Source organism: Dryobates pubescens, chromosome 17, assembly GCF_014839835.1.
Source record: "Dryobates pubescens isolate bDryPub1 chromosome 17, bDryPub1.pri, whole genome shotgun sequence".
In the NCBI taxonomy this organism is placed as follows: Eukaryota; Metazoa; Chordata; class Aves; order Piciformes; family Picidae; genus Dryobates; species Dryobates pubescens.
In genome coordinates, this window is record NC_071628.1 from 12,210,678 (window position 1) to 12,226,378 (window position 15,701).

The 15,701-nt window shown below is 39.6% G+C and overlaps 2 protein-coding genes across 2 annotated transcripts; both read right to left on the bottom strand.

The window, feature by feature from the left end:
* Window positions 1-209: 209 nt before the first annotated feature.
* C17H15orf48 (chromosome 17 C15orf48 homolog) lies at window positions 210-3,409 on the bottom strand. The gene is made up of 4 exons (XM_009897261.2): window positions 3,225-3,409; window positions 2,833-2,921; window positions 2,039-2,099; window positions 210-1,405 (listed from the first exon to the last, which is right to left on the bottom strand). Exons 1-4 carry the CDS (start codon window positions 3,264-3,266, stop codon window positions 1,337-1,339), a joined length of 261 nt encoding a protein of 86 aa, XP_009895563.2. The 5' UTR covers window positions 3,267-3,409; the 3' UTR covers window positions 210-1,336.
* Window positions 3,410-5,674: 2,265 nt separating this feature from the next.
* Window positions 5,675-13,553, bottom strand: SPATA5L1 (spermatogenesis associated 5 like 1). The gene is made up of 8 exons (XM_009897260.2): window positions 12,347-13,553; window positions 11,167-11,352; window positions 9,521-9,679; window positions 8,792-9,001; window positions 8,175-8,402; window positions 7,190-7,324; window positions 6,563-6,688; window positions 5,675-5,925 (listed from the first exon to the last, which is right to left on the bottom strand). The coding sequence occupies exons 1-8, from the start codon at window positions 13,421-13,423 to the stop codon at window positions 5,752-5,754; spliced, it is 2,295 nt and encodes a 764-aa protein (XP_009895562.2). The 5' UTR covers window positions 13,424-13,553; the 3' UTR covers window positions 5,675-5,751.
* Between the last annotated feature and the right edge of the window lie 2,148 nt (window positions 13,554-15,701).

A 15,701-nucleotide genomic window follows, 5' to 3' on the forward strand; every position in this document is an offset into this window, starting at 1 on the left:
AAGTTTCTGAAGCCAAGCTATGGGAAAACTCAGCTTTACTAACTCACGTCTTTTCTGCAGCAGAGTAACCAAAAGCACATCACTATTACTCACAGGGATGGGGTTTTTTTTGCAATTAGGAGTTGTTTCACTTTTGCTTTCTTCCTCGCTGAAAGCACTACGCATTCTGCACGTTCATTGTAAAAGAAACTGTATCGTATATTGTGAAACTGCTCGGGAGGGGACGCCTACAGAAAACACCCATGAAAGGACTGCTCTACCTTTGGATGCGTATATTGCCTCATTAATTTACTGAGGGGTCTGCCCTTTATATTTTTGCCCTGGCTAACTCACAAGAAAACACAGAAATTATTAGAAAAGAACTGTTTCTTCACAGAACTATTCTTAATGTTAATCTGTTATTTACTCTTTGTTAAAGCACTTGTCCCTAATGGCATTTATCTAGAAATGCTAACACGTATCGTTATCTACACAGGACATTTGAGATCATCCACAAACCACCTTGCAGAAAAAGAATTAACTACACAGGACATTTGAGATCATCCACAAACCACCTTGCAGAAAAAGTATAAATTAACATTGTGCAGTTTTGGATAATGCAAGTTTCCTAACTCTAGTAACTCCTTCTACATTTAAACATGAACAGTATTTCAATACAACAAAAATTATTTCATTTCCAATTCCCTTTCAGCCATGCTTAATTCTTATGTTCTAATCCTGCAGTCTGAAATATACCTTTATATAACCTGTTGGACTCCTCAGTGGCTTAAGGTGAGCACATGTAAGTTCTGGTATTAGCAGTGTAACATTTGTTTTGATTTAAATTGTCACCTCACCTAATGTGGAAAACAAAGATGACTCTCTAGTCTCTGTACTAGCATTGACATACAGCATAGAGATGGAACATACCAAGAATCACAATTTATAAGAGCTTTTTGGTACTCTCCAGTTATGGGATATACATAGAGTGTTTGTAAAGATTTAAAATCTATTTTATCAAAACTGTGTAAAATTACAAAATTAATGTATTTTGAGAGGAAAAAAATGTACAAAAAGTGTGAAGACTTTTTCCATCTCTAGTTACCATCTGAATATTCAACACTTGTCATCAAATGCCTGCTGCAAATAGATATTTGAGACAGATTTTTGGATTATGTGGATATTGCAAGCCAACTTCTAAAGCAACATGAAACTCCTCATCCAGAATCCAAAAAATGTAGGGAGACCCTAAAAATGTAGCAGAAGCATTTCCGCACACTGATTCAAGTAGTCAAGTTTGTGCAGAAGTGATTCCACTAGACTGATAGGGTACCTTTTTTGAGGCAATAGAAACTTGTCACTTTGTCAGCTTTTTGACATTTTCCAGCTCTTCTATAGGTTTCCATTTCTGCTGGACTGTTAATAGCTGAAAGAAATGAGAAGGAAAGTATGGAAGGAATTAGCAAAATCCCAGTGAGCATTTGTGCCACTGCCACACCTCATACCATACAGCAACTTATTGGTGAAGAAAGATTTCTAGGAGCTTTACATTCTCTTTTCAGAAGTAAGCTAAAACAGGAACTGATCACATATTTAGTAAGTTATTGACCAAAACCACTTGGATATTAAGTAATACCTCTAAATAAGTATTTTTTCTTATCGTAGGTGCTCTACTAAACTAAAAATTTTGACCTTCAGACTGCAATACTCAAGAATATTCATAGTCAATTCAGGAACAAGGCAAGGGTAAACTATTTCTTCTAAACTCCTGATTTCCACAAGTATCAATGAAATTTGAGTATATAAATATTAGGAGAGAGCAGAACACCATAAATTCAGGATCAGACGTAGAATGTAATAACTGAATCTAAATCATTAAGCAATATGGGGAAGATACTTTCCATAAAGTAATGGATTAAGCAGTTAGTTCCACTTTTAGGTAGATACATTTAAGCTTTATATTTGTTTCCTCATTAATATTTTGCTGATTCTTGTATATTTTAGATAAAGCCATTCATCATGTTGGAAATATTTGTACTATGTTACTTGTACAAATTACCTTCTGAGGCTTGGTAGGATCAATTGTCTGCCATGGTTCTGGATTGCCACTCTTATTAATGCTTTATGAGAAGATAAAGCAAAACAGATACTATGTTTTAGGATGTGTCTTTATGTACATTTTTCTTACATGAGTAGTATATTATCAGCATAACTATTTATGTAACTAAGCAGTTCCCTTGAAGCACAACTTTACAGGTTTGGACATTCCTGTTTTAAATGTTGAGTAGGATGGTGGTTTGCTTTATTTGCAGCTTCCAAAGCATGAAACAAACTAACTTTTTTATAATATAATGCATTATTCTAAAGCAACCAAGCAGAAAAATCAAAACTGAATAAAGGCACAGAGAAAAAGTAAAGAAATTCTTACCCCAGCAACCAAAAAATACAAAAATTCCCCAAAGCTTAAAGGATATAGGACTTATCTCCAATTATTAGCCAAACCATTAAAATATAAACAGTGTAAGTTTGTATTATCAAATCTTGTTCTTTGTGCACAAGTCAATAGCTTGGCTCCAACCTATTTGTATGTCATCTTCCTATCCCATAATTTAAAATTCTTCATAAGAACATTTAAAACCTGTTACATATAACACAAATAAATAATTATTAAATCAAAAGTCAGGAAATAGTTTGGGCAATTAATTTCTCCATTATTTGCAATCTGCAGGCATCCTAGTTGTTACTGGCAGTCTGGTATATCCACAGAGATTTAAGTTTTTTTCTTTGATGGTCAAATACCTCTGATGGACAAAAAAGGTTAGGATAAACCCAAGCAGTAAGTATTTTGCTTACATCACATCAGATTTGCTGAACAGGGAGTAAACAGAAAAAGAGAGTGCTCCAAGTGCTGCGAAGGACAGTATTCCAGCCAGGGGAATGAGCTGAAAGACATAAAACGGATAGTTGAAGAACTAGTGTCCTGGCTACAGCGTTATGATCAGGGGACTGGGGGTTAGGAGGCTCTAAGGCGTGATTGATTACCTGTTGAGGTATATTACCTCTGCATTACTATTCACATCGCCTCACCTCCAATGCCTGAATTGCAATTTGCACCTGTCCGTCAGTATCAGGACTTTCTCTGCAACATGCTCGCTATTAAATGCAACCCGTGCACCTGCTCAAGCCATCCGGCGTCCCCGCACTGAAGGGGATTATCACAGCCCCAGTGTCTCTGACAAACTTACTTCTTTTTTAGACTTCAGTATCTGGAAGAATTTCGAGTTCATCCTCGCCGCTACGGCAGACCTGGAACAAACGGTTCCCTCTTACCGCACCTTGGACCGGAACCCCCAAGTTGCGGGACTCTCGGCAGAGGGCCCACCGAAGAAAGACGGACAGCGCTGCCAAAGCACACCGAGGGTAAGGGACCGCGCTCTCCGCTTTATATAGCCCCGGCGACGCCCGGCAGGGCTGGCTGCGCCCCAGCCGACAGCGGCGGCGTCCGTAGAACCCCTCGACACACGCAGGCAGGGCGCCCCCCAGTGGTCGGCGCGGAGCCCGCCCGCGGGCCAGCAGCGCCGCCCTGCGGCAGGCAAGCGCCGAGAAGCAGCCGTTCGACCAGGGAGCTGCTGAGGCAGCACGGTGCGAGGTGCGCCCTGCCTGCCTGCTTCCCGCAGCGCCTTCTGCCTTCGTTATGGCAGCACTCAAGCCTGCATCTCCGTTTCTGCTTTATGCGCCCCCTTCTCCAGGCAGCTGCCTAAAGAATAGAATACCTAGACAAATGTACAGGTAAGGCCTTGGCTTGCCTCTTTTCAGAGCTCACTAAGGTGTGTGTAGTGACCAAAACAGGAGCCCGATGTCATTGTCTCCTTTTGCTGCAACAAAAGCTTTACCCTGGCCCAAGCTCCCATCACTCTACTGTGCTACACAGCTCCCAGTGTTTTCCAACATCCCTGTAATGGAAAAGTTCTTACCAAGGGAGAGCTGGAGCTGTGTGGTGCCAGCAGACCCCTCCTGTACATCAGTTCCTCCCTTTTTTTCTTGCTCAGTGGAAAGCAGCAAGAGGAAAGAGAGGCTGACCTTGCTGCATGCTCTCCTGGCTTGCTGCATGCTCTCCGGTGTAGCAAGGAGGGGGACATAACAGAGCAGAACTAGCTCTGCTGGTCCTTCTAGGAAGCAACTATAGAAGTTAAGCAGCAGTATCGTTGAAATGAAGAAGCTGACGGCATTTTGCTGTCCTAACAGCTTTCAGAGATGGCAGTTCTAAAAGCAAGTTGACATTCTCAAATAGTGGAGAGCAAAACAGTTTCCTCACAGGTTTTCATACTTTATGTCCAGCACTACTGCTACTACAAAATATTTGGAAAGTTCACTGGCACTGGCCTATTTTCTGTCAGCAGTAAATCAGGATGATCCTTACTGAGGAAATGGTGATCAAAGCCACAAAGTTGTAGGCCAGATTGTTAATAGTTGCAGTCTTTCTCAACTTATATTGGCTTCCACTACTCTCCTAGGCAGTTGCTGACTGCCTTGGAACTTCCTTTTCTGATCCATCACACTGTAAATACACTTCACTGCAGCCCCTAGTGTCCCAGCTCTGAAAAATGATCTGTTAATTGGTTTTCTAGCTTAAGAACCTTGGCTGAAGTAAGAAATCATCTTTGACAGCGGAGTAGTTTTGGTCACAAGCATTTTCATGGGAAAAAGGAAAAAAACAATTTAAAACTTCCTACCTTGCTAAGTTAAAACACACACTTGCACATATGCAGTAACAATTTCCTTTGATACTCTGTATTTTAGAAGATGATCTACAATCGTCTGTTGACAAAGACTGGTTGGGTGGAGAAAGAATTCTGCAGGAAGTGTTACAAAGTAAACTCCCTTCTCTAAAGAGGAAGTTATTATAATTTGAATTGATTATAGACTTTGTGTCTGTCTACTTGATCCAAACAATTGTGGAGTAAGCAGTAACTGACCTAAAATGATTGCAAAATGTCAGACTTACAACAAGGTATTACACAGCTGACAACTCTTCCCCTTCTCTGCATTTTGGAGTCTGCTTGTAAAGAAAGCAAGCCTGTAGGTAATGTACATACGAAACACTTTGCATTTTATAGAGTATGAGATTTCCTCCTACTCAACATCCTGAAAGCTTTTTCTTAAATTGTTCCTTGTCCTTTTGAGACTTCACAACATGTTTTAAGTTAAATATTCTTCTTATTCTTCTTTGTACCGCAAAGTAGGAAATCTACAGCAACAGCAAGCTGTTCCACAGTGTTTTATCTATCACAGTATCACCAAGGTTGGAAGAGACCTCAAAGATCATTGAGTCCAACCTGTCACCACAGACCTCATGACTAGACCATGGCACCAAGTGCCACGTCCAATCTCCTCTTGAACACCTCCAGGGACAGTGACTCCACCACCTCCCTGGGCAGCCCATTCCAATGGTGAACGACTCTCTCAGTGAAGAACTTTCTCCTCACCTCAAGCCTAAACTTCCCCTGGTGCAGCTTGTGACTGTGTCCTCTTGTTCTGATGCTGGTTGCTAAAGAGAAGAAACTTCTAAGTACCTCTCTTACTCTTTTCATGGGATGGAAACCTATCCAAAGCAAACAAGATTTTAATTTATTCTCCATAACTGAAATAATATTTTTCACAAGTGAAATTTTACTGTATTTCATACACTCTGAAAACTGCAGTAAGTACAGCATTAGTACAGCAGAAGAGATGTAAGCCATTGCAAAATCTTTGTAATACATTGAAAAATACCTATGTGATATCACAGCTTTTTGAAGAGGCTAATTCTTGATTACAGAATTTTTCATAGAATTCCAAGTCTTTTGGGGTTAAGGATGCTTTTACAGTCCTCAAGGATTTTACAAAGTGCTCGTGTTTTACCACAGTTGCTTCAAGCCCATTCTCTTGCAATGCCAACAATGCAGCCTTTGAAAGAAAAAGAACAAAAAAGCAGTGTGCTTAATCATGCTGTAAAGTTGCAAAGTTATTCTAAGTAGTCTAAAATATTTTACAGGAAACAGTTTTAGGTAAAGCATCTGGAAACAACATTGTATCATTCATAGTTACTTAAGAATATATGAACATCAAATAAGATCACTCTTTTTCATTCACGTTTTTCCCCTGGATTAGAAAATACATCCTTGATCACTTATAATATTTGGATTTTCTTTAAGTCTTCTCCCTTTCACACAACTTATCTCAAATACATATGGATTTCTCTTTTTTTTTTCTCTCTAATCTTGACAGAACATGTTAATTTCAGCCAAAAATACTGCAGTTGCATGCAGTATACCTCTTATGACTAACTTAGCTGTAAGACGTAAGACAGCTCCTTAACTTCTAGTAAATTACAAAAGTCTTTATTCTTACTTGGCTTTTTCATTTTTTACATGTGATGAACCCTTGTTCAGTTCTTCTGTTGTACTTATTCTCTTTTTACTACAAACTGTGAAAGAACCTGTACTACTGCTGGCTTGGTAACATCAATTAATTATCTCTCTTTTTTTAACTGCAAGGTTTCATTCACAGTTTATTTTGTAGATTAACTGTTAATATGTCTTACCTCCTTGCACAGATTTTCAATGTCAGCTCCAGAGAAGAGGTCTGTTAGGACTGCCACATCTTCTAATGACACATCAGTATCTAATGGAATTTTTTCTGTGCAGATTTTCAAAATGGAAAGCCTTCCCTGTAAGGCATATTGTACCACATGTGAAATTAGAACTAAAGAAAATCCAGGCAAATCAACATGTTTTCAGTGGAAGAGTGAACAAAATGTTATTAATGGAGATAACCCTAACAGCATGTACTACCTCATACATTAAAGTCTTTTATTCACAGTTACTCACCAGTTTATGAAAACACACCACTCAAGAGTCTGGATTTGCAGACAACTTGTTATGGTGCTTCCTCAACTGCAGTTTGATTTTGTAAATATAGAATTATTCAAGGTTTTATTTATTTTCTATATGCAATAATGTAGCTATATACACCAGTTAAAATGTTACTGCTATTTAAATTACAAATGTACTTATTCCTTTCCTCATTGTACTTGACTTTGGGGACTGATGTTCACTGAATCTTCCATCAATTGTTCACTATATTATAGGAATATTCTCCCTTTGCTCAAAGTATGTAGGTAATTAATATGTCTATATTTAAAGCCTTGTATGGATTTGCAATACCTCACCTTCAGATCTGGAGGTGGAATATAGATCATCTTGTCTATCCTTCCAGGGCGCAACAGGGCATCATCCAACATATCTGGTCTATTTGTTGCAAGAACTACTATGAAATCTTTGTTCAACGTTTCCTGAAACTCTAGCTGAGTATGAGATGACATAAACAAATTAGTGCAACATGGTTAAGATAGGCATTATCTAAAGATACTAGCTTACTAATGAGAAAAGGAGAGGGGTGAGATGACGACGTATCTTCACATGCAGTTATTTTCATTGCAATATGAATATTTTATTTTTCTTGAGGTAAAAAAATGTCTTTGTGCAGGCCAGATTAGATGACCAGGAAGAAATACAGTTAGTATCTGCCTTCATGATAAATAAAGCTCTTTTTTTCCAGGCAAGATTTTAACAAAGACCTTTTATATCCAAAAATTCAGTATTCTACAATTCTGAAACGGTTTTCCCCACAAAAATGGCATAATATAGAAATAGGAATTGAAGTATATAAAAAAAGAAAAAAAAAAGTTGGGAATTCACCAAAAAGTTCACCTGCCACTTTTGGTTTAAATATGTAAGTGATCATAACTGTACTGTGTTTATATGAAAGTGTGTAAGAGAAAGCACTGCTAATTACGTAGGGGAAATGCCTATAAAAAGTAAGTTTAAAAATAATACAATTAGCCTGAAAAAGTTACCTTAGTGTCAAGGAAGAGGATTTTTGTGACAGAAGATGAATACCAACTAGGAATGCTTATTAGACTTGGTGGGTATTTTGTTCAAACAAAGTAAGTGTCACCGAGGAACAGCCTATGTAAAAGCAGTTAGCAGCCTATATAAGGTACGTTCTAAAAACTAGAAAACTATGACAGAGTAGTAGAGCATCTTGCATATTTTTAAGCTTGAGGACCAAGTTTAATGAAAGTGAATGAAAACACCTAAAACTTGTGGAAGAACTGGGCAGTTCTTCCTATACAGAGAAGGGAACACAAATACCTTTCTTTCCTCGTCACTATGTTCTTGCCATTGACCTTCAAGCTGTAGGTCGCTTCCTCTTCGCTCTGTGACTTTGAGCCCAACACCATCCAGCTCATTGAGAAGGACAGAAAGAACTCGCTCCGAGACACTGTGGCCAGTTGTGCAATGTGACCGAGATCCCAAGATGGAATCAATCTCATCTAGGAATATTATTGCTGGAGTATTTGCTCTTGCTTGGCGAAAAACCTTTTCAAAAAATATTCGTGAAGTGAAATATTAGATATTCTAGCAGGTAAGGTGAAAACTTCTATTTATGTACACCCTGTGATTCTACTAACTTTAAAGATACAGTCAAAGATTCACAAGAGCTCTTCTGGCTTGTGTTTGCCACAGACAAATTCTGCTGCTTATTTAAATTCCGAAATGAACTGAAAACAAACAGGTAGAAATACTTTCAAAATTTAAAACTGGTATAATTTTAGGGTTAGATTCTGTTTATACAAATGTGAATCTGTAAGCCATTTCTCTTTAATAATGAGGTGAGAGTTTTAGCTATCATCTTAATAACAAAGTTTAGGCCTAACTAATAACTTTACAAAAATCAAGCAAAGCTGTACACAAGTTAAAATCTGTACCTGAGACAAAATCTTCTCTGAATCTCCAACATAAGGCGAGAAAAGGTCAGCACCACTTACAGAGAGAAAGGAACAGTGACAACTTGTGGCCAGGGCCTTCACCAGTGTAGTTTTGGCACACCCTGATGGCCCATAGAGAAGAATACCCTTTGGATGAGACAGACCCATCCTATTGAATGCCTGAGGAAATTTCAGGGGCCACTCAATACTCTGTCAATACATAAAAAATGGGAGTAAATTTTTAGCAGCAACACTAGAGTTCATAAGCAATCAAGAAAAATTGCTGAGCATGTTATTTTCTTTCCTTGGTACAGACATTCACTTGAAATCAGAGAAAACCAGTTTGCTCTTTCTTCAAGTAACAATCCCCTTCTCCATCTCAAACAGAACAAAAGCCAGTCCTTCAGAGATGATGTGCAAAAGCCATTTCTGGCTGCAAATTCAGGAATAGACAAATCATCTGGCTAGAGGTTAAGTGCTCTTCGGCTACTAAAAGCTGTATTTTTTTTTCTCCATGGTATTATGTGTGACAGTGATATTTTATGACTGACATATTTCTAGCTCATAAACAGTGTAATAACTTAATGTAATTAGAAAAACTGTTTAAAATACGATTTATAATCAGGTAATTTGCAAGCAAATCCATTCCCACAATGTAGCACACTGAATACCTCAGAGGACATGGTGATTAAAAACAAGCTGTTTGTCTAAATTTGTTTTATACACTACCTGTTTTAACTTTAACTTCACATCTTCCAGACCACCAATTTGCTCCCAAGTGACAGGTTTACACTCTGTTAATCCAATTGCACTTCGAAAAGAAGATGGCTGAATTTTTTTAAAAGCTTCTTGGAAGTCTGCCATGTTAATCAATGTTTCAGTTGAATCCTGAAGAAATGCAGAAAAAGCACATTAACAATATTTTTATGAAGTAACTTAGAATGCTGAATTAGTATGCAACTAATAAAGTGGCAAATTGCTGCCCTAACAGACTTTTAAACACTGCAGACAAAAAGGAGTAACACAAAGTAGTGCATTACAGAATCACAGAATGATAGGGGTAAGAAGGGACCTCTGCCAGAGCAGGTTCTAAAGCTGGTTGCACAGGAACACATCCAAGTGGTTTTGAATGACTCCAGAGATTGAGGGTCCAGTGTTCTACGACCCTCAAAGTAAGGAAGTTCCTCCTCATGTCTAGATGGAGCTTTTTATGTTCAAAATTCTCTTTTAGCAGCAAATTTTTACACAAGAAAAAGCAATTTTAACAGAAATGAGTAGTTCAGAAAGAACAACTTTCCCCCCACCTAAATTATAGTATGCTATACAGTGATCTGCCAAATCAAGTGTGGCTAGTTTCAAGGTTACTACATACCAAATCCTAGAATCTCTTGAATACAAATGTATTTTAATATCCATTTTCACCACACACTAAAGAACATAAGGCACTTCATCTCAAACAGGCAATAAAATACCATTGTTAAATGACAGATGCAGTAAGAGAACCAAGATGTATTTCACAAAGGCACCTGCAGGTCTCAAGGCAAATAGGCCACCTAGCTGTTCATTATTTTCATCGGTCCATTTCCTTTCATGATACCAGGATTCAATTATTTTATTGTTTTCAGTATCTGTAAGGCATCTGGAAGAAAAAGTTCTAGAAAGATGATGCACTGTTTTTTTTTAATAGTCCTAAGTGATGACAGAGATTCTCTGCAGATGCTCTGACTCTGGAAATTTTGCAAATATGGCTTTCAATCTCCACTCAGCCATTCCAGATGAAAAACAACAGCAAACACAGATCTCTCAATTCTCGTACAAGTCAGGATGGATAGAAAGAACTTCAAGAACTAGATACTGTAGATATTTAAAATTAGAGTATTGCTAAAAAGTTAAATTTCTGCACACTGGACAGAAATACTGTGCCTACAACAATGTCATATCCAGCCATCCAAAACAAATGATAACAGTTATAAATACATAACTGCTAGTGATAAGGTGTCCACCTCTATTTTTACTTGCAATTATTATTAAGAAGGAACATTTTAAATCACTGACATCTTCAAAAGAGCTTTTGTGAACATTAAGAGTTCAGTTTGCCAAAAAAGACTAAAATCTCTGCTTTGCAGAATCCTAAAAAAGGTAAGGATGAAGATCAAAACTTTCAGCAAAGCTTTTTGCCCAGGGAGGAGACAACAGCCTTTCAGGTGAGAACTGAAAGGACTAGCAAAATGGCTTATTTACAGCACACCTGCTGGGTTTTATATTTCACTTTTTGATTTTTTTCAACTTAAGCTTTTCAAGCAAAGGTGAATGTTAATGGGGAAAGGGTGGCACACATATTCATAACATTCTTCTTGACTGATTTGCAACCATACCAAAGCACTGTGGAACACAGCCTGCATAGCAGCTTCTCTGCAGAGTGCTGTAAGGTCAGCTCCAACATACCCAGTTGTCATTTCTGCCAGTTTAACCAAATCAATGTCTGCAGAAATAGGCATACTAGCTATAAGCAACTGCAGGATGGATCTTCTCTGCGCAAGCGTTGGGGTCCCGATGATAACCTAAACAAATATAATAAACAAAAAATATATGTAGATATTTTTGCCACATTCCTTTTATTTTACAAACCTAGGCAAGCAACTTTGTTTCTGCTTTATACTGCTTACTGAAGATTTATACATACTTATACTGCAGCTAAAGAATTTAAAGCACCCTACAAATGGTATTTTAAACACTCTCCATTTACACTTAACTTTCTGAGTGAACACCTGTTCATAAGACACTGTCAGCTACTGACCATGAAGTCATATATTAAGGTAATCTCAATGTAAGACAGAATACTGAAATAGCAAGTTCCTTACATCAATGAAGACTTAAATAGATTCATCCAAAAGAAGAAAAAAATAAATCACTGATAAACAATTATGTTATAAAAAAACCTGGTAAAATACTGTCATAAAATGTATATTAACAGTCTACAAATCATGAAAAGTACAACTGTGAAAGCATTAAAGAACTTAAGTGGATGGCTCAGGAGAACATTTAGCCAGCAAAAGAAACAATACAAGGAGAAGCATCGTGTTGCACAACTGCATGTGTTTTTCCTTCTTTTTACCACTGGGCTGGCAAAAATTTTCCACAGTAGCTCTAGATTCTGTTACTGAAATTTGAATAGAATTTTTGACACAACAGGTTACTAGTTCCATGTCACAATGAACTTTAAAAGAGAGATGCCTCAAACTTCAATCTGGGATTTAAATGAGAAGAATCCAAGTCAGTAATGCTAAGCATCTGTAAGGAAAGGAAATGCCTCAAGAACAGGTCCATGCCTTTGTGATGAAGAAACATAAGAACTACCCTTGTCCATTTTGAGGTATTTGAGCTCTCAGTTTCTGGGGTAAAATGTGCTCCCTACCTTACCTAAGATGAAGTCAAATTAAAGGAAGAAACAGACTCAAGTCTAGTAGACATTAAAAAAAAGAAAGTAACTCCTTCCTGTTCCACTTCAACAAAGAAAGAAAAAAAGTGCACATATGAATACCAGGGTGTGCTTACCTCTCTGTCAAATCGGCCAGGTCTTCTCAGTGCAGGATCTAAAGCACCAGGCCTGTTTGTTGCTGCCATAACTACCATCGTACCCTCACTACCTACACCATCCAGTAGTGTTAGCAATTGAGCAACAATACGGTCTTCAGGAGCACTGTTTGAATTTCCTCGCTTTGGGCATAACGCATCAATTTCATCAATAAAGAGAATTGTTGGGCCTTCACATGCCATTTCTCTGCCCTTTTCAAAGGCTCTTCGCAAATTCTCTTCACCTTCTCCTGGTCTTGAACCATAGAGGGCTGGGCCACTGATGCAAAACAAGTATGCACCCACTTCCTGTGCTACTGCCTTTACCATCAGAGTCTTTCCTACACCTGGGGGGCCTATTAATAGCACTCCATTAGGGACTGAAAGTCCTAGCTTCTTAAAAGTTTTTGGAAAGCGGAAAGGCAGGTCAATAATTTCCTTCAAAGATTTCCCCACATCGTCTAGTCCTGCAATTGCAGTCTTTGTAGTATCTTCTGATAAATGTCTGTACCATTCAAAAGTGACCACCTCCTTAATTTTTATGCTTGTTTGAGGGGTTATCAGTCCAGCTCCATCCATCAAAGGATCTACAGACAGTATTTCAATACACACGATGGGATTGTCTAGATTTGGGGCAACAGTAACAACACAGTGAAGTAAAACATACACATTTCTTAGCAGTTCTCTGATCGTCTCCTGCAACACTGCTCTAGGTGTCGACTTTTTCAGTGCAGAGCTCTTAAAGACCACTTTCACAGTCGCCTTTTTTAAATGGTGATAGCCCAGAAGTTGCAGCTGGCCGACATTCACTGTGAGGCCCTTCAGGTCCTTTGCAGTTACACCTGCGGTTCTGCAAGTCAGGTCAATTTGCAAGTACCCGTCCGCCAAATCGTGCCTAGGCCACGCCGTGCACAAGCAGCAGCCGGTGGGAAGTGAAATGCTCAGCGGCTCGCCGATCCTGGCTCCCAGGAAGGAGAGGGCTGCAGGTCCTAGCCTGCACCTCTGGGTGCCTTCATCTCTCGGGTCCAGGGGAAGCATCTTTAAGGCTGCCGCCTCCATCGCGGATTTGCCCGGCGTCCTCTCCACGAGAGGGGGCAACAACCTCTGGCTCCTTACTCACCCCGCTTCGCCCTCCTGGGGGCTTCACCCTCCGCCAGCGGCAAGTCTGGAGCAGCCGCCCATCGCTCCCACCCCCGGCCGGGACAGGACTCGGGAACAGCACAACGGCGCCCACGAGCCCCGCTGACAGGAAGGGCCACGCCCCCTGCGCATGCGCCACAGCAGAGCACGCGCACTGGGCCCGCGTGCGCCCCGCAGGGCGGGACGCCGCTTCCCTTCAGAGCACCGCCTCCCTTCGGGGCGCCTCTCCCCTCACAGTGCCGCCTTCCTTCAAAGCGCCCCCTGTCATCAGGCTGTCGCCTGTCCTTATGTTGCTGCCGGCGCTGAGCGTGTTCCTTCTGGAGGGGCTGTGAGAGCGCTGTCTGCAAGGTGAAAGTCGCTCCTAGTAACGAGCTGTCCAGTTGCAAGCGCTTTTCTCGGTTTCCAATACCTCTTCCCACAGACGAAATGGACTGGTCCGCATTGCCACTCAACTTGTTCGGCCCAGAGCTGGGCTTGGCGGAGCTCTCTCACCTTTCGCATTTCTCTTTAGCGCCTCCCGTTTATCACGTTGGCGCTTCATAAACATGTTCCCCAAATTTGGGCTTCCCATTTCCCGTGTCTCGTGTTAGTGCTTACATTCCCTCAGGGTCGCGCCTTTTCCCACCAGCGATTGGGGCTAAGCCAAGTGTAGGAGCTGGTCAAGGAAAGTAAGTGGAGAGCCCGACAACCGACTTGAGAACTCATGCAAGTAATTACGACACAGATATTTATTCAACAGTTGATAAAACTGCAGCAGTGTGTTGCTCTGACAAATGCTCAGTCAGCATTTATAAACAATTGTATAACTTTTCGGTCCACTGCCTTCTGAAGCTGTGCCACGAATTGTGTAGCAGCTTTACAAAACGTTTCCAGGGGATCTGTCAGCGTTGTGTGATGCGAGATAAAATCACGATCTATAAAATTTAGTATGTGCATATTTTTATTCTTGCATGTAGCTTCATTGCAAACCAAGGTTACATGTGTACAGAATACATACAGGATTCACTTGAGACCCTGTATGTACAAGAATTGGTGTCTCAAGTACATGACCCAAGGTATAGTTATGTTCACAGAAAATGCAGAAAGAATGGTTTACAGCACAACTTCAAATTGTCCTGCATGATTTTTGAAGGCCTCTGGAGGGGAAGCATACGTTTTGATGATATCCTGCTTAATCACGTTCCATACTGAACAAAGGGCTGTACACAAAATAGTTCAGTAAGCCACAGGAACAAAAGCACGCAGAGCTAGTTCAGCTAGTTGTAAATGCTAAGTAGGAGCTCAGAAGAAAGGTGTAGGGCTGAGCACTGTGAAAAGCAGCAAGCTGCCTCTTTACACCTAATTACATGCAAAGGTGTCTATGCTCTATTTCCTTTCAATTCACCACCAGTTTTTCTCCTTTCAGTGTTTGTTTTCTGTTCCTTTTCACCTGGATATCTAGTTGACATTTTTTTTCATAGCATGCTTTACTGCCCATGAATGCAAATGCTTGTTGGGAATATGTTTGTAGGGAATATTCAGATTTACTAAGTATTTCGTGTGGAACAGACAAATGTCTGTCCAGAGAATGTACAGACAAAAGATTATAGGGAGCTTTCATTCCAAGAAGGAGAATGTATTCTCAAGCCAATGTCTTATAAACACATTCTCTTGTTTTATTTCTTTCCGTCAAAGGTTCTCATAAACATGAGTGCCCTCGAGTATGTACTTGATTACACAAGAAACATACTCTGTTTAAAAAGGCAGACTTGTGATTCTGAGCCCTAAGCTGTAAGTGGTTGGTTTTAAAAAGTTGTGTTTAGGCAAGGAAAGTATGGAAATGTACATCTTTGAAACAAGATAGTTGTTCTTAGTGGCAGACTTCTTGTAACATTTGGAAAATACTATTTCTTATGTGGAAAATACTATTTCTTGTGAGAAAGAGAACATCTGCAAATCTAATTTTGAATGACAAAGAATTCCAAATAATAGTTGTTGGAATTACTGATTTGAGCTTCTGTTGGGTTTAGTGAGGACAAGTTTAGGTTTTCTTGATTTTTCAAAATGACAAAGGCATGGAAGAGGTGCTTTGCAGTAATTTAAAATTTACTTTGATATAGATTGGCAAAGATATACTTGGATAAGTAGTGCAGAAACAGCATCTTTTCTTGCCTGTTTTCTGTTTGTCATAGTACCATGATCAGGTTAGACAATAAAA

Bases quoted from the DNA above. Each gene is read 5' to 3' on its own strand.
- C17H15orf48 (XM_009897261.2), bottom strand. From the start codon at position 3,266: ATGAACTCGAAATTCTTCCAGATACTGAAGTCTAAAAAAGAA. The intron at 2,922-3,224 runs GTAAGTTTGTCA...TATGTCTTTCAG, and splicing joins TACTGAAGTCTAAAAAAGAA to CTCATTCCCCTGGCTGGAAT. The intron at 1,406-2,038 runs GTAATTTGTACA...CATTTCTTTCAG, and splicing joins ATCCTACCAAGCCTCAGAAG to CTATTAACAGTCCAGCAGAA.
- SPATA5L1 (XM_009897260.2), bottom strand. From the start codon at position 13,423: ATGGAGGCGGCAGCCTTAAAGATGCTTCCCCTGGACCCGAGAGATGAA. The intron at 11,353-12,346 runs GTAAGCACACCC...ATATTTGTTTAG, and splicing joins CTGGCCGATTTGACAGAGAG to GTTATCATCGGGACCCCAAC. The intron at 6,689-7,189 runs GTGAGGTATTGC...TATGCCTTACAG, and splicing joins TTCCACCTCCAGATCTGAAG to GGAAGGCTTTCCATTTTGAA.